Source organism: Anopheles darlingi, chromosome 3, assembly GCF_943734745.1.
Source record: "Anopheles darlingi chromosome 3, idAnoDarlMG_H_01, whole genome shotgun sequence".
NCBI lineage: Eukaryota > Metazoa > Arthropoda > Insecta > Diptera > Culicidae > Anopheles > Anopheles darlingi.
Genome location: NC_064875.1, coordinates 5,493,086 through 5,514,870, shown reverse-complemented (window position 1 = coordinate 5,514,870; position 21,785 = coordinate 5,493,086). Strand labels below are relative to the sequence as shown.

Genomic DNA, 21,785 nt, shown 5'->3' with positions numbered 1-21,785 from the left:
GGGCATCGTGCCCCTGGAAGCAACGGTATCCACCTTGCAAATGCTCCTTGCACTGTTTTCGCGCGCGAATGAGTAGGTACTCGTACAATGAATGCTTACAAAACCAACGAACGTTAGATACGGATCTTGAAGTCGACGGCGTTGAGTGGCGTTGCCGTATGCTGAATGCCCTAATGGAACAACGGTCTCAGCTCTTCGCGGCCTCGTTAGTGTTCGACTCCTGGGTGGTGGCGCGCTGGTCGCAAGTCGTGCAGCCACTAACAAGACCGCTATCAAGTCCGCGCCAAGATAATGATTCTGACAAGGATGCTCGGTACGATTCGTACTCCGATGAAGAACGACGAAATAGGTTTCCGTAAAGGGTTTAAGGTCAACACACGTGGCCAGCCTCCGTCGTTGTTTGCACTCTGCCAGATTTAACTGTAGGGTGTTGATAATTTGAACACAGTGTCGTCTTCAACACCTTTCCTAGTCAAACTTTGATGGAATATTGAATTTCAATTTCGTTTTAAACAGCAGACTCTGTCCTCACCTCGAGCAGAAAACTTTCCTTGCTTCCATCAAGGATAGGGCGAAACCAAAACACACCGCAAGAAGGTCAACTTAGCGTAACGCGAGGAGAAAACTTGCCTTATTTTTACCAATTATTTGCAAAATGGTTCTGCTTTCTGGCTGTACTGAGGCACTCGGCAGTATCAGGCTAAAGGGTAACCGTACACCCCGTTTTTACACCCATGCCAGTGACCGCATATCGGACAAACGACCATTAAACATTGGGCTACTACTAGCCTTGGCAGCGCACGTGCCGACGGGTTGATGTCGTTTGGAACACGTTAGCTGGCCGCTGATAGGTCCCGCTATCTAAGACTGACGCGAAACACGTGTGCTTCAGTCAGAGAATCTTTTGTTTGTCACTTATACCAACAGTAACTTCCGGCGGTAAGCGGACGAGCAATGATCGTTCGTTAATTTGTCTTCGTTTGGCATTAATCAGTACACTGAAGATAGTATGCGAATGGTGCATGGTATCCTGGAAGGTATGGTAGCAAACCAATGGATACTTTGACCAGCAAATGTATTCGCCAATACAGCACTCACCGAGCTAGGCAATGTTTTCCCCGGCTATTTCGCTATTAATTTCACCATCATAGTATGCAAACTGTGTATGCGTCTGTTTGTGCGAAATGAGTCATCAAGCGTATTTATTGTATAACTTGCAGGAAAAGTTGAAACCGCAAACGCAATCGAGTAAACACATGGTACCGATACCCACTTCATCATCACCACCATGATGGAACGGCATAAGGTCAGCAAAGCGATGTCGTCTGCCCAGCCCACCCACCCGATACCGATTGATCAATATTATTCCAATTTCCAGCGAAACCACTAGCCAACCTCTCGAAATGAAAGTCCAACCAGAACATGACAATTCCAGCGGCACAAATATGCCTGGCCATAGGTTCCGTTCCACGTGAATTTGGTTCCATGTGTTTATTTGCTGCCGGTGAGGTTAGTCCTTGACAACAGAGGCATCTACCGTCGGCACCGGCACACCTCTCCTAGCGTATCCCGGCGCCTTACCTCAGCACCTTGATATCGAATTATTGTTTCCAGCTCAGTTCTCGTTCAGATTGTGCTAGGCTCTAGCCTCTACTGCTGCTGCTGCTACCAGGGTAACGCTGTGTACCGATATATTGAAGGCCGCAAACAGCAGCATGCCGAGCGTAACCATGACGCTCCCTGCCAGAGATGCCCCAGGGGAGAATGCTGACTCCGAAACTGCAACCGAACTGCTGCTGCTAGACCACAGGACCGTCAGTAGTTCAGCTAGCAAATAAGTCAACTCCAACGTGACCGATGCCAAGTGTAGCGCAATGTATGGCACCAACAACCAGCGTTGTTCCTGGCACGGGAGACACAAAAGAGACCAGGTGAGTGGTTAGGGGGCTAGGCGCACTTCAACATCGCACCGTTCATAGTACCGTCACAATGCCGACGATGGTGGCCCCGTTCGCAACGATGGTTAGCAACGATACAACCAACGCCAGCTTGATACGCAAATGTTCGGGAATGTGGTGCAAGTGGCGCCAGCTCATACGTTGTTGCCAGCCGGCACACGTAACCAGTCCGTGCAGCAGCAGAACCTGGAAGCGTGTGGAATGTGCGGATTGCTCTTATTAGCAGGCAGCCAAAGGACCATCCACTGTGGAATCAGCGCGATACGATACCGGTTCGATGACGTTAATCAGTGCGACATACCACCGGAGCAGATGCGCCACCTTCGGTGCACTCAGCGTGGCCAACCATTCGTCAAGGAACGGTGGAATAAACGACCAAGCTCGCTGAGGTTGTTGATTGGTTGTGTGGTCCAGCGGCCTCGTGGCGTAGTCTTCCCAGCAACAATCGAACATCATCCCGGCAGTGGACTATGGGCCAGCACACGGATGGCGGTTCACGTTGCGGTGTTACTACTACTTTCGGGCGATCACTCATTGGAAGCTTGCTACGATGTTGAGGTACCACAAACCGAACCGAAACTCAACAATGTTGACAACCTTTCCACTGTTTCTAGTAGGCCTTTATTGTTCCAACCATTTTCTTGGTGATGTGATGCCTGCCTTTCAAATAAAACTCAAAAAATTTGGAACATTCTCTTCGGGCGCACTACCATCACTATCGTCCTGGATTACAGTCCTGTCCTGTACCGTTCTCGTGACAGAGAGCGCCTCCAGAACTTCTAACCGTTGCACCAGGCTTAATGCCTGCTTAATAATACCGTCCATGAACGATAACATGCTCTCGAGGCTAGACTCCGAATATGGCTCGACGGTATCGGTTTCTGGGGTCAAGGGGTGGGACGTTGTCGCATTTTCTACCTTTGAATTCTGCTGGTACATCGTGGTAGACTCGCTAGCAAACGGTGATTCATTCGACGCAGAATCTTCGACGTCCACTGGATTAGGTGGTTCAGCAAAGCCAACGATGGGCTGCATTTGCTGGATACACATCTCCAGCACATTGTTGAACAGTTCACCATCCGCACAGCGATGCTGATGAAACCTACAAAACCGACGAGATAGTATCTGCCAGACTAGAGCAACGCTAACAGGTGAATCTTGGACCTACCTGCCATCTTGGTACGTATAGTACACACTCGGATCCTGCGTGTCTGCGTAGCGACCATCGTGACTGCAAACGGCACCACCGGCTCCCTCCCTGAACACCCGATCATCGGTGGCGATCGTTCTGCAGAGTGCTTTGAACAACGGATACGAGCCTCGATCGCAGACATTGTCGGCATCGTCATAATTGAGCAGCATCAGCACCCCACGGGCACCGAACTGTTTCGCTTGGGTCGTACGCCGTTCAACCGTCTGCTCATCATCGTACACGATCGCACCCTTTCCGCTAAACAGCGAACAACCAGAGTCGAGGGTCTCCGTACCACACTTTGCCCGCTTGTCAGCAATCAACTCGCACACCTGACTGTACGATAGCACTCCAACACGGTTTCGGGCTTGCAGCGAGCGCGAGTTACGATAGTTGCTCGGATTAAACACGATGCCCACGGTCAGTACGCTGAGCACGATCTTCTGCACGTTCAACCCCTGCTGTACTAGCTGACGGATCGGCTCGATGGTGTAATCTCGCACGGTAAACTCGGACTCGCCGACACTCGCTGGAGGCGTATCGACACCTATAACACTCACCATATCCAGCTGATCATTAAACGACTCTAGCAATAGCCTTGAATCACCCAGTGACTGGCAACCGATTGTGGTACTAACGAGATACTTGTTGCCGAGCAGCGATCGTAATGCACGCAAGAACTGCCCATATCGGATACGCCCGTAATCATCGAGTGATGTTATATCAAAGTCTAGATCAACGCCATCGAGCCCATTGTCCCGGAGCACGAAACCAATCCGTTCGGATAGGGGAGCATGCGTCGCGGTGATGCTGACGTTCAAGGGTAGCGCGATCGTTAGCAGTACATCCGCCTTGGGATTGCTCCGTTTCATCTCGTTGATCCGTGACAGTTCTGCGCAAAGGTTAACAACGTACACTTTTAGAACGGCCGCCGATGAACACGCGAACCAGTGCCCTAGGTGCACTTACCTACGTTGGACAGAACTGTAGTCCTGCTGAAGTCAAACAGTACGCTATTGACGATGAAGGTGTTGCAGCGGCGAAGCTGCTCGGTCAACCGTACACCGATCGGCTGTTGTAGCTGCAGCTGGCAAAGGATATCAAATGTATAACCGGTGCCCAACACTAAAGCCATCCCCAGCATGGGCATCACTGTGCTCCGGATCAGCATCGTCTGACCTGTTGCTTCCAATTGGCCACTTCAAGAACACACCACCGTGAGTGATCTATTGCTTTTAAAGACACGCCGCATTCGAACCGGCGCTAACCGATGCGAAATGGCCACGTTCTCACGTGGGCACTGTTGCAGAGTGATACGAGATACCGTAGCTTTGAATTGCATCTCCCTGGTTCATGGTTGAACGTTATCAGCACCAAGTACCAGGGGCCATTCCATGTCTCATGCCTTTCCATTTCGAGGCCCTGTTTGGTGGCAATTGGAACCGATCGATTTCGGACTTATGTCCCAAAAAAGCATGCGCAACCAAACAACCATTACGGAATCGATTAAGCCCTGTTCCAGCACACTGGTGATAAATCTCACTGACTCCGTGTACCGCACACCGCTCCCGGCGACCCCAACTTCTAGGGACATTTACCATGCCAATGCCCACAATGGACGAAGGACGATGGTCTTAATGAAATGAAACCAATTCATGAATATTTAAGCTCATGTCCCGACGCTATCGTCCCGTGTCCGTGGTGGCCCCAAAATGCGGACACTGTGGTGAAGGCAGAGAACGATTTCAATTTGAGAACTGTTGGCAACGGCTACAGCTAATCTGAGCAAACAAACATACCAACAATCGGGGGAAGAACTCATGATTCATGTTTCACTTTTGCTTCGCAGACTCGAGATGACCATGACTTCCCCGTCCTCAACTGAGATGGGTTGGTGATGATCGAGCTTCTAATGCAGGTAAGCCGCATCTCTTCGTCAACAGTCATCGAGGGCAAGTAGCACACTTTCTTTCGTGTGTTTTAAGGCTTCGCTGGAAGAAGGACCTACTCACGCTTACACTTATCTGATGATCAGACGATCGGCACCTGGAGCGAATTTAAAAAGGCTGCCGACAACAGTTAGGTAAGGGAAAGAAGAACGAGCTAGATGGTTGTGTTGGAGAGTTAGAGAGCTTTATTGGAAGGCAAACGTAGTACATGCGTGCGGTTTGGATAGAATAGGAAGGGATAAGGAAGCTAAAACATTGGATATAACAGATCCAACCGATCGGTCCATCCGAAACGGTTGGTTTTTTCATCCAACAATCCGTAACGTCTATTTGGAAATTTATAAAAGTACACCGCCACTGGCACCACTACCAGCAGCAGACAGGAGACCATTACCAGCATTTAAACCGCCGGCACCACCAACAGCACCAGTGAGAACATTAGGAGCAGGAGGAACTGCGCCAACAATAGGAGGAGAAACTGGGCCACCCGCAGGATGGCCGGAATTGCTTCCACCCAACATGGCGCCTATACCACCAGCACCACCTAGGGCCAATCCACCGGGGCCCAACAACTTGTTCAGCAGGTCAGCGACCGCCTGAATCAAGTTGCTCAGGAGGTTACTTTTATCGTTCAAACCCGTCAAGGCACCCGTCGTTACATCGATGGTGCTCTTGCCAAGCAAGATCGACTCGAGCAAACGACGGACCGTATCAACCAGTTGCTTCAGCAGCGGTTCCAATGGATTAATCACATCGGAAATGGTTTTCGCCAGATCATCTACACCAATCTTCGTGATGAGGTCGATAAAGTTGGAAAATTGTCCCAACTTAGTGCTGTTGAACAGCTTAGTCAGGTTCCCGAGCAGATCGCAGCAGCACACCGAACAGTTGCCAAGGTTGTTGTTGTTGTTGTTGTTGTTGTTTCCGCCTCCATTGTTGCCACCGCCGCCATTGGTGTTGTTGCCACCAATGCACAGGCAAGGGTTGGTAGGATTGATCGGGAAGGGAATCGGATAGGGGATCGGTGCCAGGCCCGGTGGCAGGGCTCCGCTCACGACGCACGTCGTCTGATTGCAGTTCACCTGCAGGAACGGCTGGCAGCTGCTCTGGCACAGATCGAATGAGTGTCCCGCGGGGCAATGGTGCGTTGTTGTGCTGTTGAAAGGAAGCAATGGAAAAGGGCACGGAATGTTGGAAGACGGCGAGAAGAGCAATATCGGTTCACTCTGTGGACCCAAGTGTTTCTTACTAGCCATTGTCGCAGGTGTAGTACTGGCCGCAGTCACGGGTGTCACGCACAAAGCCCCGGAAGCTGCACTCCGCGTCGCGGCAAAGGCGATCGAGTACCCTGCGCAGCAGCGGATACGGACCTTCACCGCACACGTTGTTCACATCGTCCTGGTCGACCTGCACGACGGCACCGAACAGATTTTGCTGCTGGATGTGGTTCAGCGTTTCGTCGAGCGCATGATCTACCCCGGTTAGCGGACAATCTAGCTGCGACGGGAACGGAGTGGTCAGCAGGACACGATGCCGTTGCAATCCTAGCGAAAGTGCGTTCGATAATGTCGATGACTGCAGGGAAAGATGGAAGGTAGAGTGTATTTAATGAACTACGTGGTCTAGCCACGATCTGAACCGGATCACCTAACATACCTGAACATGCGGGTTGATCACGACGTAGTCGACACAACGGTTCAGCTGGCCGATCAGCTTCAGATCCGGCTGGCAACTGTGCAGCGTCACCATGATGACGTAGGTGTTGCCTAGGGAATTGCGCAGCTGCTCGATGAAGCTCGCGTACGTGTGCTGGCTAACGTGGGCCTGCGTTGGATCACACTGCAAATCCAATCCCTGGAAGTTGCTCTTCTGTAGCTGCTTCGCGATCGTTTCCACCAGCGTGTCACGTCCCTTTGCCGTCGCGATCATGTTGCCAAAGTATTCGCACGAGCTCGGTCCACCGTACAGCGAGAACAATCGATTGCGGTTCTCGCTCTGGAACACCGTGGCATCCGCGTTCTGGGTGCTCTCCACCGGATACACCTCGTACAGGCACTGCTTCAGCGCATGGCTGTTGCCGATTCTTAGTGGATCGCGCACACGACAGATCACGCCACACTTTTTGGCCTCACTGACACCCAGCAGTACCACCATCACCACACAGCAGACCACCACCCATCGTTGCACTAACCTAGGAACCATCATGTGAACAAAAATCGTCCTAGACCGTATCCTAGTAACGGTCAACACTTGCTCAGATTGAACTGGACACTACCCCACAGGAGACACAAACACTCTGTCGACGGCGCTCGTCGCTCGTCCACGAAAGCCACTTCTTCTGTTCTGTTCGACTGCCCGATGCGCTCTGTACACCCTTTCGACGCACGTTGGCCATCTTATATAACCCACCCGGGCGACTCCTGCGTGCACCCGCCGCAATGGCCGTCCGCTTCATTTGACCAGATAAAGACCGCAGGTAACCAAGGCACACGGTCCGACCTTATCGGCTCGAAATGAGCTCGGCAAAATACAACACGCAGCACGGTAAAAAGTCGCAAATTTTCACGCAACGCAACACCACCGTTTGGTGATAAGCGTCCATCTTGCTGCAGCTGGGCGAAACGGGGCATCATCCAACATCCGACAACCGACCGTCGCACCCTGCCGAGTTGTTTATACCGTTGCTTTGGTTAACGAACGTGATCGTCGTTCGGAATGTAGGATGTTTGCAATGATCAACCCGGTCCGATCCTAGTGAGCCTGGAGTGAACCGCCATGTTGCCATTACTACCGTAAAGCGTCATTGTGAGATGAAGGGATACAACATCTTCCAACGGCAGAGGAACGCAGCGCTGCCGCTGCTGCGTGTATCAAAGACATCCCACGGAGGCCCTTCCCTGCCGATAAAGAAACCGCACATCAGCACGTGAAGCGGAATTGTTTTCTGTGTCTTCACGATGGCCGGGTGCTACTCGAGGCGTGATTGCGCAATAGCCATTCGTCAGGTTGGTGACACACAACGTGACCCCTATGATGGCCGTTTGTAACAATAATATTTCTGTTGCTTTGCCCACCATTGGTGACGTTTGTTGGTGAAATTGGAGCCGCACAGTACAATGCAGATATTTCCGCTTCCGTAATAAAAAACGATAAACGCCGCCCGATCTCAACTGTATGCAGCTAGATAGCAGGATCTAAAGGAGTTCGTAGGATCTTAGAAAGTGAATTTTCTATGTGGTTTCTTTTTTGGCCCTGTGGTTTGCTTAAAGCTTCCACCGAGACGAGGCAGTCCAGTCCAATGCCACTGGAATTGTAAATGCGATCACCGCCGACCGACACAACCATGCGATAATTTTCAAGAATTTAGCTACACGTGCCGTTGTGCGTGCCTATAGTTGTTACATGAGGTGCTCAAATGTAAATTTGTACAGCAGAACAAAACGTACGTGTTACGTCGCAGGTCTGTGTTTCTGGTAAGCTCTTGGCGACCTTGAGATCGTCTACAGCACCAACCATAAAGAAGGAATGTGTTACATCAGATTCTTTAGTAGCGAATCTGAACTGCTAACTGCTAGTCACATTCACGAGGTGTATCAAAACCGAACACAAACCACCAGCAAGCCACGAAGTGCATTAAACTACACCGGATGAACCACAAATTGACAGAAATCTAACTGAAAATCGAACGTAGTGAGCTGTCGTAGTGAGTGTAAATAATCTTTATTAAAAAGTAATATAAAGGGGAAACAGTAACCATATACATAATGTTCCCGCAACCGCTCAACAGTCAACAGTGTCGCCATGTTACAGTTTGCATTGCAGTCCCCTCACACCATAGCTGGCCGCTGTGGCATGCACAAGTTGTAGTACGAAGTTTTGTCCCAGAAATCTCCACCCTTCCAGCCACACCAACCCTTCGAAAGTACCGTGCCCAGTTCGTCCGCTCCGGTGTAGTGTGGATCGAGAATGAGGAACTTTGTTCGCCCCTCTTCGTCAGCATCGAGGGACACTCCGAGTATTGTGTGCGCTAGCACACCGCCACCGATCATAATCGGAGTGCCTTGCATCTGGAAATGATGAACCAACTCGCGGCCACGCATAGCGAGCTCCGCACCAGAAGAAACGTGCATGATGCGTGAATCGACACCGACGAACTCGTTTAGGCAGATCGACACCTCCGTCGAACCGATCCACTGACGTGACCCGACAAAGGCCGGCTGCTTGTCTCCTACGCGGACCAAACACTTTTGAATATCCGTGTGCGAGGGTATCGTTGGCCGTCCTGTGCTGTAGCCCTGCAGATTAAACCATGAAATGAGCGTCTGTAGAGAGCGGTACGCACAGCCCCAGCCCTTATCATCGAAGTTATCCTGCATGTAATGATGGTACGTATAGATACCATCGACTACCGCCGTCAGGCCGTCTGGATCTAGGAAACGGGTAAGGCATCGATTGATTAGATTGATGGTTTGAACAAGCTGCACGGACTACTTACAAGGATCGGCCAGCGTTTGGTGAGGATTCTGTAAAATGCCGCTTGAATCGAAGCGATAAGCATTACCCTTTCGGAAGTAGGGTCTGTTGCCTGGCAGGAGGAACTCTTTGTGCAATTCCGCCCGTTTCCGTTGCAGGTACGCATCCGATTCCGACAGTTCATCGCCGACCGAGTAAACACACGTCACGAAGTGACCCAAATCGCGCGGCATAAAGTGAAAGCATTTTGAAGCGAAGCAGCGTTTTTGCTCTCGCAGCTGCTCTAGCAATGCCTGCTCGATGAGTTCGAACGATCGGACGGCACTGTGCGCCAGATAAAGATGCAGATCCTGTATTTTTGTGCTGCCGTGGGCAACAGTAAGGAAATCCAGCTGGATCGGTATCTTCACAATCTGTCCCTCGTTCCGGTTATCGATCGTTACGTTACATGCTTCTCGGCGTAGCTGCATGTCCCACTCGTGGTTCGATTTGCGCATCAGCGTCACCACATCGATCACCCGGTATCCGGTTAGAGTAACGGTCGACTGATTGGACGCTTTCTTCGACGCTTTCACTGGAACACCCGGTACACCGAATCCGTCATCCCGTTCGGCGGGCGGAGCCGTCACCAAGCCGTAGAGTGCTTCAACGCTCTCGTCGGCACCAACTCCCTGCACACGCTGCTGGCTTAGCAGAACGTCCGGGGCAGCGGGAATTCGAAATGCCACACAACCCGTTTCGAAGTGCTTCCGTAACCGCACGGCATTCTCGCTAATGGATTTCTCCGATTGCTCACACACCAGCGGCACGGTGCACCTCAGGCGTAGGACAAACAGCTCGCGGAATAGCTGCCCCTCCGGAATTATCTGGTGCGGGACCACCCTCCGACTGCCATTTTCATAGAAAAACGCCTCCAGAGATTGAACATCTCCGGGACTCGGGAGAAGCAACAAAACGGAACTGCCCTCTCCGGCAGCGCCGCTCATAAACTCCTCCGCATCTTCGCTCGGGCCGATCCGGAGCCACCCGGTTCTCTCGATCCGGCACGGTAAATTCGGGATTTCGGTTTCTCCAACCCGTTTGCTAAACCCGAGAACGATGACCAGTTCTTCTCCGCACGAAACTCCGTACAGCGGCCCTGTGACCGGCTCCTTGATCGCCGTAATCCGCTGAAATGTTGGTCCGTAAGTGGATGTCCTTAGGGTTCGGTACGGCTTTTCCTACCTTTATTAAAATCTCGGAAATTTGCAGGATTTTCATCGCGGCGATCCGTTTTTGGCGACGTGTTTTGTTGTGATCTAAATTGATGTTTGTTGTGATCTAAATTGATTTGATCTAAAAGCATGCGTTTACATCCGTATAGAGTCGACTTCGGGTTGAAGCGCACTTGAGTTTTTGAAAAACTGGAAGAAACACGTGAAACAACGAACACTCCTTGGGAAATTTGAACTAATCCAGTAATACTTTGATCCGTCCACAGATAAGGCTACGTAAATTGGAATCTTTATTGTTAATTTGAGAAAAATTGTCTTGAATCTACCCCTCATGCTCATCTCATAAGGAATGCGCCCTAGCAATTCCCGGCCTGGAAGTTGCCAGAACGAAGAAGTTTATCTCACATTTGCACGTCGCACTTCCTGTTGTGCGACTGCGGGTACTTCCCTCCCCTGAGTGCACGGATCGCTTATCGCAGAAGCTGGGGTGTTGTGGTTGAACCACACAGCCCTTTGGCATCAACCGACCGACACCGAGCGAGCATCAGCGATTGCTCTTCTTCCGTTGCTTCGCTTATCACACTCAAAGTAAGGTCGCCTGCATATCTTCGTCATAGGATTTAACATATTTATCGTACGATTTCTTTCCCCTGGGTTTGCTGCTTCCATGGCCGCCGGTGGCGCCAGCTCCGTCGTCGTCCGAAGAATCGTCATCGGTCACTTCCTCACAACTCGCGCCATAAGACGTCGCCGTAGGTGCAGTACGTCCTGCTGGGATTTTAGATTTGACCTCCGCACCTTGTCTGCCGTCAGGTTTTTCCTTCTGTTCCACTCCTTCGCTCATCGAGGTAATATTGAAGTCCAGATCTTCATCACCCGCCAGAAATCGGATATCTTCGACAAACTTTTTCTGCGACTTTTCTTTTAGTCGAGCGAGCACGTCAGTTCGTGAACGGCGCACGTGATAGATGGTAAAGGCTAGTACCGTTACGAATAGTAATACGGCCGCTCCAGACCAAAGAACAGCTACCGGGAATCTTTTGGCCGGCAGAATGCTCTGCGATACGCTAGGCATTTCCACACTCCTTACAATGGTATAAAGCGTCGTTTCAGGTACGGCCACCGTGCTATCGGTAGTTGTTTCTGGGACCACTACAGTTGTGGGAATGGTTCGCGGAATCGGTTTCGCTGTTGTTGTAGTCACACGTTCCCGTGGGATCAACGGGACAAAACCTGTCCGTCCAGGACTTTTCGTGGTCGTTGTCCTTGATGTCGTTTTCCTTGTCGTCGTCGTCTTCGTCGACGTTGTTGAGGGTATTCTGGTAGATGTGGATGTTGTGCGCAAAGTTGTAGTAGTTCTGATTACTGGTGGTTTCGTGGTCGTCGAGGTGGTCGATGTAGACGATGTAGTAATCGTTGTAGCAACCGTACTGGTACTTATCGTCGTATTGTCAACGAAAATCACCGGAATCGCTTTTGCTGTAGTAGTCGTCGATGTAGTAGTCACGGTGGTTGCTGTAGATGACGCTGACCGCACTTCCTCATTCGGGTCCACCTCAAAGACACATCGTTCCCGGTAATCAGGACAGCACGTATCGTTCGTAACGCAATCCTCATGGCAATCACAAGTGGCGATCGTATCATTAATAAGCACCGTATGCAATATGCTGCTACCACAGCGATTTTCACACGTTTCTATCTTCACCGGTATCTTTGCCACATCGGTTGGCGGTTCTTCCGGGTTATCCAAGCCATCGTCCGGCCCCGCACGGCAAATTTCTCCTTGCAGCAAACTCACATCGTCGATTGCGATATCACTCTTGTATCGATTCCCGAGTGACGCCTCGAAAACAATTTGGAACCGCTCCTCTTGGTTTGATATAGCAATATTACCTTCGTGCCACACATTTTTCTGGTTACCCCGCTGTTCGAACAGGGGTTTAAGGTCGTACAAATCGCTATTTAGCGGTTTAACGAACACCCGCAGGGTGCCCACGGTTTCGCCGTACATGTGATAATAGAACTGAAAGCAGGCATTCTGACTGTACTCCGGCTCGTATAATGGTGATATCAAACGGGCGGTATCGTTCGTAAACTGCTCATTTGAATCGACGATCATGTAATGCCCCGCTTTCGGTTGCATCGTCGTATGGTCATACTTGGGCCCGGTACGCAACGCACGTGGATTCAGCGAACCATCGCTGCGCTTCCAGTCGAAGTCATGTAGTGCATCATTCGTCCAGCCGCACCATGATTCCGTTTCAAAATCGCACGTTGTCGGTGTCGAGGCACCGGTTTGCCGGCATATGCCTAATGGTCGATCCCAGTGCGTCCCGTTACAGTACGTATTCTTTGCACCGGCCAGCTCCGTACGTTCGAAGCACGACAACCAGGCAGTAGCCTTATTAGCCTCGTACAATATGTAGCCAGAATCTACCGTAGGTAACGTTGGGCAGCCAGGTTCTATCGTAATAGATCAACCGAAAATGCGCCGTTATGGATTTTGTTCTAACCCTTAGCTGGAATATGCTATACTTACTCGCGCAAACAGGAACCGTCGTATCCCAGCGTCCATTTTGGCAATTTGAATAGCGATTACCTATCAACTTGTAGCCAGTACTGCAATCATACCTCAGCATACGCCCTCGGTTGCGGATTTTGGCCTCACCGTTGGGAAAATAGGGTACGGTACATTGTGGCACCAGCTGGCGCGTTAACGGTCGCCTTGCACTAGCTAGCAATCCGAGAGATAGGTTTGGTACACGTGAAACATCGCTCATTTTCACCCACAAAATGCTGCTTCACTAGAATACAGATACTCACATCCGGTGCGCGAAGAAAGCTGCGCATCACAAATAACGACCAGCAGCGAGCACATGAAGAAAATCAAATTTTGCCACCCGAAACCCTTCAACATCTTGTCGATGCTTTTCACGAACTGCACTTCAGCACGATGCTAAGCAAACTAAAAGAGAAACTCTTATCCACTAGCTCAGCCTCCATCCTTCTTGCCCCGGGAAGCTGCTGGATTGAGGAGAGACGAAAAGACGGAGGGAACTGATAAGGCTGTCGCTATCGAATGTGGTTCGGAAATGAGCCGAAAGGCTTACACTGCGAGCTCCAGCATATCGGTATGCAAATTGTATTAAAAGAAAGAAAGAAAGAAAGAGCTAGGTCTGATAAAACAAAACTATGACGCATGCATTTGACGAACATTGAATCACTTCATTTTTTCCTCCAGGTGCAACACATTGGTCAAGTCAACTGTTGGCGCTAGCTGTTTCGTGTTCCGACGGATTACATATCGGAGGCGACGCATTTTATAGATGATAAAGGCTAGAACCACGGTTAACGCGGTACGCAGGGCACTCATCTGATCGATCCATCCTATGATAACGTCCTTCCTTCTCCTAGAAGATCATATCCCACTATCCTTTAATCCCTTATTTCCCACTAACCTTTAATCGGATGTTATCATTGTCCTTATCAATCTCTGTTATATTTCATTAAATGTTTTAAGAAAAAACGAGTTCGGAGAAACTAAAACTTTGCCTCATGCAGCGAAGATTTGACGCATGCCGTTTAATCAGTTCCTTTCTATTTTTTCTACTTTTTCGCCTTCCGGTGTTGCTATTTTCAGTCAACTCAGTCCAACCACTCGCTGATGTAAGTGCAGAGCTTGGGTGTGATTTCCCCACAGTCCGAACAGTTTTTGATAACTGGACAAATACCGCATGGCATCTGTACCAATCCGGGCGGTTCAAGTGGTGATTCAATTGCGCGATACAGAAATCCGCCGTCCATGTTTGCAATTCGTTCCGCCTTACCATCATACACCACCGTCTTGAGAATCGTTTCCAGATCGTCCTCGTCCAGGCTTATCTTACTGATGCCCAGATCGGAGATGAACCGGTGCACATCAGCGACGGAGCACACAGACAATTTCTGTACCGCCAGCGGTCCTTCGCCACTGTTGCGCGCCGTTTCACGTTTCATGCGCAGAAACCGGAGACACTGCTGGTTCAACACATCGACAAACTCTGCCTCAAAGTCCTGATCCTGATACCACGCGCCCCCCGTTATGGATCGATCCGGTTCCAGGTTGTACAGCATGTAGACCTTCTTCTTGCTGGCCTGTCGGTTATAGAGTGGCACGTGATTAGTTACAACCGCGGATGGCCACGAAAGCGACTCGGAACTTACATTGACGGATTTGACCGCTTTTATCAACTTTTTGTTTTCCAGCTGCTTCAAGACCTTCGTGAGCTGCGTCATCACAAGGTTCGATTTCACGCGTATGTCCCGTATCCAGATGCCCTTGTTGCCTCCTTCCTCGACAATCGTATAGATAACACGTTCTTCCGCATCGATATCCTTCGGGACGTTCGATTTCTTGCCCGGATCCTTCAGTCGGTAGATCAGCGTGGTGCCTTTTTTCAGAATCTCGAGCACACCATCCGCCAGCAGCTTGTTGATCGCCTGCAACCGCTGCTCTACCGGAATCGTCTTCAAACCTTCCGAAAGGTCATCGTTGGTGATGCCCTCCGGTTTTTCCCGCACCAGGCCGATTATTTCGAACCCGACCGTAGCGATTTCGTCCATTACGCATCCAGGGAACCTGGCCGGGATGATGACTGAAAGGAGAATTCGATCGTTAATTCACAAAATGCAGGAAAACGTAGAATCTTTTTTCGTGGTTTCCGGCCGGTCTTTTTGGGTTCTTTCGCGATGCGCTTTTCGCCCCAAATTTTGTATGCTTTTCCGGTCACTTTTCCAACGGGAAACACGGCGGGAGTTGTAAATGCCTTTAATTTGCTCTTACCACTTTATTTTTATCACGAAATTCACGTAAATAGTTCAAAATAGTTAAAATATCCCGCTTTTTGCTCGAACCTCAATCTAACTTCAGAGCCAAAACAAAGGTACAGTGCCAGGCAGCTCATTATTTACTGGGAATTTGGAATTTTTTGGCAAATTTTACCTTTTTTATAAACCGAATGCTCATACTCTAGCGACTATCACTGTAAATATTTCAAGCGCATGCTGTAAACGAAAGCAGCCTAACGCAGGGTTTTCAAAACGGTAACGGCTAGACCACGTGGACCTAGATGGAGTTAAAAACTTTATTGGAGAACATTCTCAAGAATAAAGAAAAAAAACCACACCGTCAGTGTTACGTTGAATCTCTGTATTTCACTAAATGATAGTATGGATATTGATGCCTCGTGTGTTTCGTACGGATTTAATTTACTTAATAACAGTTCCACATCGTTACAGAGTATTTCGATCGTTACTTTATCTACGAGACAGTGCGTACCGCTTCGTTCCGTTCTCACTCACCTTCTGTACCATCTATACTACTTGCACTGTTTACACTAAACCTAGCCTTGATGTGTTAATGTTCGTGTACTTTTGTGAATACTAGATCATTTGATTACAAAATGATTATCAGTCCTTTCCGTTTTGCTGTCACAGTATGTCGCCACAGTGCACACTACATAACTTCTGCGGTGTGCAGAACGTTCGCTAAGCATGCTAATTCAATTCATTTTTACCTAAACCGTTACTCATCCCTCATCCATGATTGAACCACAGCCCCTTGCCCCTACCTGACCCTTTCGTAGCCAGAATTAACAGATTAAGCGTGATTATGGTTCTGCCTTCTCCCTTCATTATTGCACTATCAGCAAATATTTACAGATCGATCCTACCGGCTCACTGAAGCTGATATTTTTCCATCTCGAGCAGTTGATCGTATAGATTGTCCTGGTTGGGCAGAAATCCAACCACCAGCCAGCCAAAGATGGCACCGACGCTACGCGCTATCGAGAGGGCATTCCAGATGCTCAGTACTTTGTTCGTTTCCTGTGGCAGAATGAAGGATTGCTTTTAACTTCCGTTAACGAACGAATGCCGCCCGAATGCCGTGGTATCGGATTAGAACACTTACCAGCTCCTCCTCCCAAACGGTGACGTTCAAAGTCGGGGTTAGATAAAGCCGTTCGTCCATCGAACCAGCCGATAGGCTCAGAATGATCGTCATCACGTAGATCATGATGACGAAGACTGATCGGAAAGAAATATTGGAATCACTGCCATGTGCAATGTCCACACTGTAAAGTACGAAAGCGTCAACAAATCACGTTAGGTTCACTGGTGGCTGGTCTCCTTCTCTCCCCTCTGTCTTACCGATCGAATATCGAAACCATACAAACAATGGCCAAACAGTAGAAGGTGTTGGCGTACACTTCGGCAAAGGATGAATAGTGTCGGATCGAGGCTTCCATCCAGTCGTAGGGTTTGGTGGTGCAGATCAGTAACAGATGCCCGAACGCTAGACCACCAAGCAACCCATGGCAGATGGTCGAAAGAAGGTGCCACACCCGCTGCACAGCACAGGACAGATGCACTGAGGTGCTTATTGTATTGCTGCAAAAAGGATATAACATATTAGGGAGCTAGGGGTTTTAGGGAGCACCCTTTCATACCTATTGCTTTCCGGGTCACCAGCAATCATTGCCGTCGTTTTATGATAGGAGTAGGTATTGTCCACTGGTCGATAGCCGCTGGCAGTCTGTATATACATCTTGTCGATCCTCGTCGGTGCTCCTTCGGTCGTCGGTGATACCACCGGCGTGAAGGGGTTGTAGATCTCTCCGTGGTAGCTCAGTAGATCATCGGCTGAAAGAGGCAAAGCGCCAATAAGCGTTAATAAGCGGCAAGAAGCCCCAAGAACGTCGCCAGCATCTCAAGAACCCTGTCATGGTATAGTCGGAAGTGTGTTTTTGCTTGAATTCTCAGGATATCCGCTCCACCGCACCGAGCAGACCACACAACCACCAGAACCGTCTGTTCGCCATCCCTTCCTGAGCTAATTAGTTCTACGGTTCGCTCGCTCGTAGGGCTCGTAATCAGCGAAAAGGAAAACCCACCGCGCGACAGCTCCAGATAGGTCAGATCGTAATTTCTTCGGACGGCCTCACCCATCCCTTTCCGACGTGCGCGGAATACACATTTCCAAGGGAATGCCGTATGAATGCCAGCGACCGGTAAATGTCAACGGTGGCTTTTTCCTTCGTCTCGCGAAGGGAAAGGTCACGCCATCTTGTTAAAGTTCACGGCAGAGTATCTTATCTTTTCTCCTCGTTTTGCGAAGAGGGCTGCAAAGCTCCTTCGCGCTGACAGAAAAAGGCCAGCAAGGGCCGATATGAATACGATAAGGCGCCACTGATGGTGGTATCTAGGAAAAGCATCGGAAACATCGCGAAGTAAAATCACACTCACATACACACACACCAGGTGTCTGATCCCCCATAAATATGCTGACTATTATAAAAAGCTTAATACGAGACCAATCGAACCGAAATGGAATGTTGCTTTGACCTCATAATTGAATAAAGAAATCCTAAAACCATTCCTTGGTTGAAGCGTATCAGTAAAATACTCACTTATACAACCCCGATAATGCCAATTCCTTTGGTCATATGTGCTCCATCAATTGGCGAAGCTCTTGGACATTCTCTTCGTCCATTCTAAAAGCACCCTTCGCAACACATTCTTGGAATCGCTTCAAACGGCGAAGCTAAATTTGGACGCCAAAACGCCGCCAACGAGCAAAGGTGGTTGGAAAGATGAAAAGAAAACAGGGCGGCCACCAGAAATAATAGAAATATTGATAAAACCCCGTGCTCGCTGCCTCTGCTCCCGCGTTTGCCACCCCACTTGGAGTGACGTCATTGCGCCCGACAAAGAACACAGAACCCGAAAATGGCCCGATATAGCAGAACCACGCGCCCGATGATGCTCGAGAACATTTCTCTCTTTCTCGCTCTCCCTCTCTCTCTCTCTCTATCAGGATCTCTCTACCACACAAAGTCCACCCACGTAGAATTGCGGGCGTCATCGCAGTTGCTGGCCGCACGTCCCGGCAAGGACCGGAGGAGCGTAAGGACGTTGTTTTGAGTGTCGCCAACGCGAGAGAAACGGAGACGGGACGAGATCCAAATTTGTCCCATTCTGGACAATAGCATAGGCACCGCGACACCGACTCTGCGTACACTGCAGTATGATAGAGTCACATTCACGCATCTATTACGGATTATCATTCGGATATCGATTAGCCCCCAAAAGCAATTTACAATACGAAATGCCCAGCAAATACGAGGGTTTCTAATGGAGCTATTGATAGACGTTTCCCCTTCCTTGAATCCAAACGACTTCTAGTAACTCCCGAAGGGACCAGAACAAACGGCTAAAGTTGGGAACCTTTTTTTATAAATTGGATTAGGCTACTCCTTCTTCTCTGGCGGCCTCGGTAAAAAGTCCCGGCCAGAGGAGGAAATCCTTTGGCCCCTTTTTCTTTTTACCCTTTACATCCTATAAGTCCTTTTGATCTATGATTCGTGAGAGTTAGACCGGATGTTCCCGGATGTTGAAACATCAACATCCTACAACGGAACTGGTCAAAACCGAACCCTGGGCCCAACAACAGTAGCGCGCAATTTGCCTGCAGCGCAAAAATAAAGGCCCAGAACTCAGGCAAACGAAACGGCTGGAGTGAAACGGGCAATGTTCCATCCACGCCATTACGTGACCATGATTCCGTAAATCGGCTTTATTACTGAGGCCCGGCCCCGGCCCAACCCGGTCACTTCCACGAGGGTAATCTAATTATCCTGTTACCACATCGTACCACCGCCGTGTTCGTTCCTTGTTTTTCCTTCCGTAATCCAACGGAAAACGAGGAGCAGCCTTTACCCTCCGCGTCGTCTAGTGATCAACGATCGACAGAAAACCGAAGGATCAAGGTCGGGCACGGAACCAAAATCAATTCCTCTGCGACCTCGACGACGACGACGACCGGAATGAGCATTTGGCTCGAAACGCGCCGCGTCGAACGCCCACGGCCGCAAGCGATGACCATCGGAAAATTCGGACCGGTTGGTGCTCTCAGCGCGAACGCGGATCAGAAACAGAGAGCAGAACTTCTATAAATAGCCATGAACTAATGGGCCACGGGGTTGTTCTAGCGACACCCACGGTGCTGGAAAACGCAAACCCCCGGTCCGGTCCGGAGGTTAATTTTAGAACCACCGAACCGCTTCACCAGAGGACCGAATCGGCTCGCACACCAAACTTTGGCCACAACAGCCATTCCCCGGAACCCCCTCCCCTAAACCGGTGGATACTAACCGTGGGACGATCTGGTACCGGACGCCCGCTGGTCGGACGGTTGCAGCTGATGGGCCGCCTTCCGTTCCCGCTGAGATTTCGTTTTCCGGTGAACCCGCCGATCCTCCAGATGTTCCGGGATCTCCAGGTCGCCCGATAGTGACGCATCGTTAAAGTCCGAGCACTGCTTCAGGTAGCGCATCAGAGTTTCGTTGGCCTGCCGCACCTCCATCTCACCGGCGGCCAGCATCTTCCGTTCGCGGCGCCTCCGAGACTCCGATTTGCTCCGTTTCCGCCGTGGACTCTTCTCCAGGCTGCTCCGACTCCGGGTGCTTCGCTGTGCCGGGCTTTTCTGTGGATCCGACAACGATTGAACCTTCAGCTGACGGTCCATGTAGCCGAGGATGCCCTTCTGGATCTTCTCATCGCCCGGGCCACCCGGTACCGTCTCTAGGGTGGCCACACCGCTCTCCAGATCGACGGCAACCACCTCTACTACCGTCCCTTCCGCCAGCTCATCGGCCATCGTCGTCGTTGTCGTTGTCACCGCAGGCGCAACAACCGCTGGTGAGCTGCTGGCCGGTGTACGGGACTCTCCTCGCCGCGGTCGTGTCCTGTCACCACCACCACCCGACTCCGGGTGCTGATAGTTTGCTGCCAGTGAGGTCGTAGCACTGGCACTGCTGGCATTCGTTGTCGTGCTACCGCCACTGTTATTCTCCGAGGGCGTATCTGGCCGCCGCACTACCCGGATAAGGGTTGACGAGGATCTATTTTTAGCACCCTCCGCAGGCTCCACCGCGGTTTGGTCGGCCGTCCCCTCACCACGGATCTCGGATTGTTCGAGCTGCTCCAACCGCTGCGGTGTAGCGCTACGCCTGGAAGCACGGGAACTACGGTGTCCGGTCCGGCCGGCCGACGCCTTCGACGATGGCTGGTGGACCCGCGCTGCCGACTCCATCGCTCTCTATTCCCTCTCTCTCTCTCTCTCTCTCTCTCGATCTCTCTCTTTCTCTCACTGTGTGTGTGTGTGTGTGTGTGTGCACACTAACAGACTTCCACGAACAGCACGTCACTTGCTAGGCCCTTGATGAACGGACGCTCCTACAACCAAGGATAGGCCATCTATCTATCGCAGTCACGGGGTTCGCCTCGACGATAATTGGATGCCAGCGGAAAGGATGCACTTGGCCACGCTAGGCGCTAGGGGGGTGCATACAGCTCCATGCAGGAAACATCCGATAATAAATGGGTGGCCACCCTACGGGTAATCGGGTTTAACACTGGGCAAAGCCACACCAACACATCCACCCCAGGAATCCGGAACACCCTTTCAAGGGATAGCCGATGCGGATAACCAACACACAAGGGGGTAGTCCCAGTCGTAGATTGGTATAGGTTTGCCGTACTAGAACGGCCCAACTGTTCACTCCTGGCACTGGCCAACGACTGAGGCTGTGGTGCCCCAAAGTGCACGGTGGCAACACGGCGTGCAGTTATTGCGTAGTGCGGCCAATAATGGTGTAAGGTCCAATAATATGGGCTTCGGTGTTCGGGTGCTCCGGCCACGGCCGTGGCCATCGAAGGGCTCATGCGCAGTAGCGGAGCCCGGTTAGCGAGCGAGCTATCGATCCATCTTCGGCGGAAGCCCCCTGTGATCAACGCCGGCAGGTGCGCGACAGGACGGGAAGGCAGAGGAGGCACGTGCGCTCCAAACAAAAACATGTCCATCCGTCCGTTCGTCCGTTCGTCCGGTCGTCCGGTCGTCCTTTCGTCATCGCTGCCGTTTTGGGGCTCAGGGCGCAGATCCAGTACGTCATCGAAGAAG

The 21,785-nt window shown here is 50.7% G+C and overlaps 6 protein-coding genes across 6 annotated transcripts; all 6 read right to left on the bottom strand.

Moving 5' to 3' along the window:
- Positions 1-2,621: 2,621 nt before the first annotated feature.
- Positions 2,622-4,285, bottom strand: LOC125958179 (uncharacterized). The gene is made up of 3 exons (XM_049691344.1): positions 4,120-4,285; positions 3,127-4,042; positions 2,622-3,060 (listed from the first exon to the last, which is right to left on the bottom strand). Exons 1-3 carry the CDS (start codon positions 4,283-4,285, stop codon positions 2,622-2,624), a joined length of 1,521 nt encoding a protein of 506 aa, XP_049547301.1.
- A 1,152-nt stretch (positions 4,286-5,437) lies between these two features.
- Positions 5,438-7,362, bottom strand: LOC125958178 (uncharacterized). The gene is made up of 3 exons (XM_049691343.1): positions 6,756-7,362; positions 6,349-6,674; positions 5,438-6,254 (listed from the first exon to the last, which is right to left on the bottom strand). Exons 1-3 carry the CDS (start codon positions 7,302-7,304, stop codon positions 5,438-5,440), a joined length of 1,692 nt encoding a protein of 563 aa, XP_049547300.1. The 5' UTR covers positions 7,305-7,362.
- Positions 7,363-8,800: 1,438 nt separating this feature from the next.
- LOC125956296 (ufm1-specific protease 2) lies at positions 8,801-10,879 on the bottom strand. The gene is made up of 3 exons (XM_049688026.1): positions 10,797-10,879; positions 9,595-10,741; positions 8,801-9,528 (listed from the first exon to the last, which is right to left on the bottom strand). Exons 1-3 carry the CDS (start codon positions 10,830-10,832, stop codon positions 8,927-8,929), a joined length of 1,785 nt encoding a protein of 594 aa, XP_049543983.1. The 5' UTR covers positions 10,833-10,879; the 3' UTR covers positions 8,801-8,926.
- A 174-nt stretch (positions 10,880-11,053) lies between these two features.
- Positions 11,054-13,736, bottom strand: LOC125956277 (MAM and LDL-receptor class A domain-containing protein 1-like). The gene is made up of 3 exons (XM_049687991.1): positions 13,610-13,736; positions 13,326-13,520; positions 11,054-13,249 (listed from the first exon to the last, which is right to left on the bottom strand). The coding sequence occupies exons 1-3, from the start codon at positions 13,701-13,703 to the stop codon at positions 11,370-11,372; spliced, it is 2,169 nt and encodes a 722-aa protein (XP_049543948.1). The 5' UTR covers positions 13,704-13,736; the 3' UTR covers positions 11,054-11,369.
- Positions 13,737-14,006: 270 nt separating this feature from the next.
- LOC125956330 (probable DNA-directed RNA polymerase III subunit RPC6) lies at positions 14,007-15,686 on the bottom strand. Its single transcript, XM_049688078.1, has 3 exons — positions 15,609-15,686; positions 14,990-15,420; positions 14,007-14,920 (listed from the first exon to the last, which is right to left on the bottom strand). Exons 2-3 carry the CDS (start codon positions 15,386-15,388, stop codon positions 14,432-14,434), a joined length of 888 nt encoding a protein of 295 aa, XP_049544035.1. The 5' UTR covers positions 15,389-15,420; positions 15,609-15,686; the 3' UTR covers positions 14,007-14,431.
- A 290-nt stretch (positions 15,687-15,976) lies between these two features.
- Positions 15,977-21,445, bottom strand: LOC125956300 (uncharacterized). The gene is made up of 5 exons (XM_049688032.1): positions 19,979-21,445; positions 17,275-17,467; positions 16,976-17,215; positions 16,737-16,899; positions 15,977-16,651 (listed from the first exon to the last, which is right to left on the bottom strand). The coding sequence occupies exons 1-5, from the start codon at positions 20,916-20,918 to the stop codon at positions 16,502-16,504; spliced, it is 1,686 nt and encodes a 561-aa protein (XP_049543989.1). The 5' UTR covers positions 20,919-21,445; the 3' UTR covers positions 15,977-16,501.
- Between the last annotated feature and the right edge of the window lie 340 nt (positions 21,446-21,785).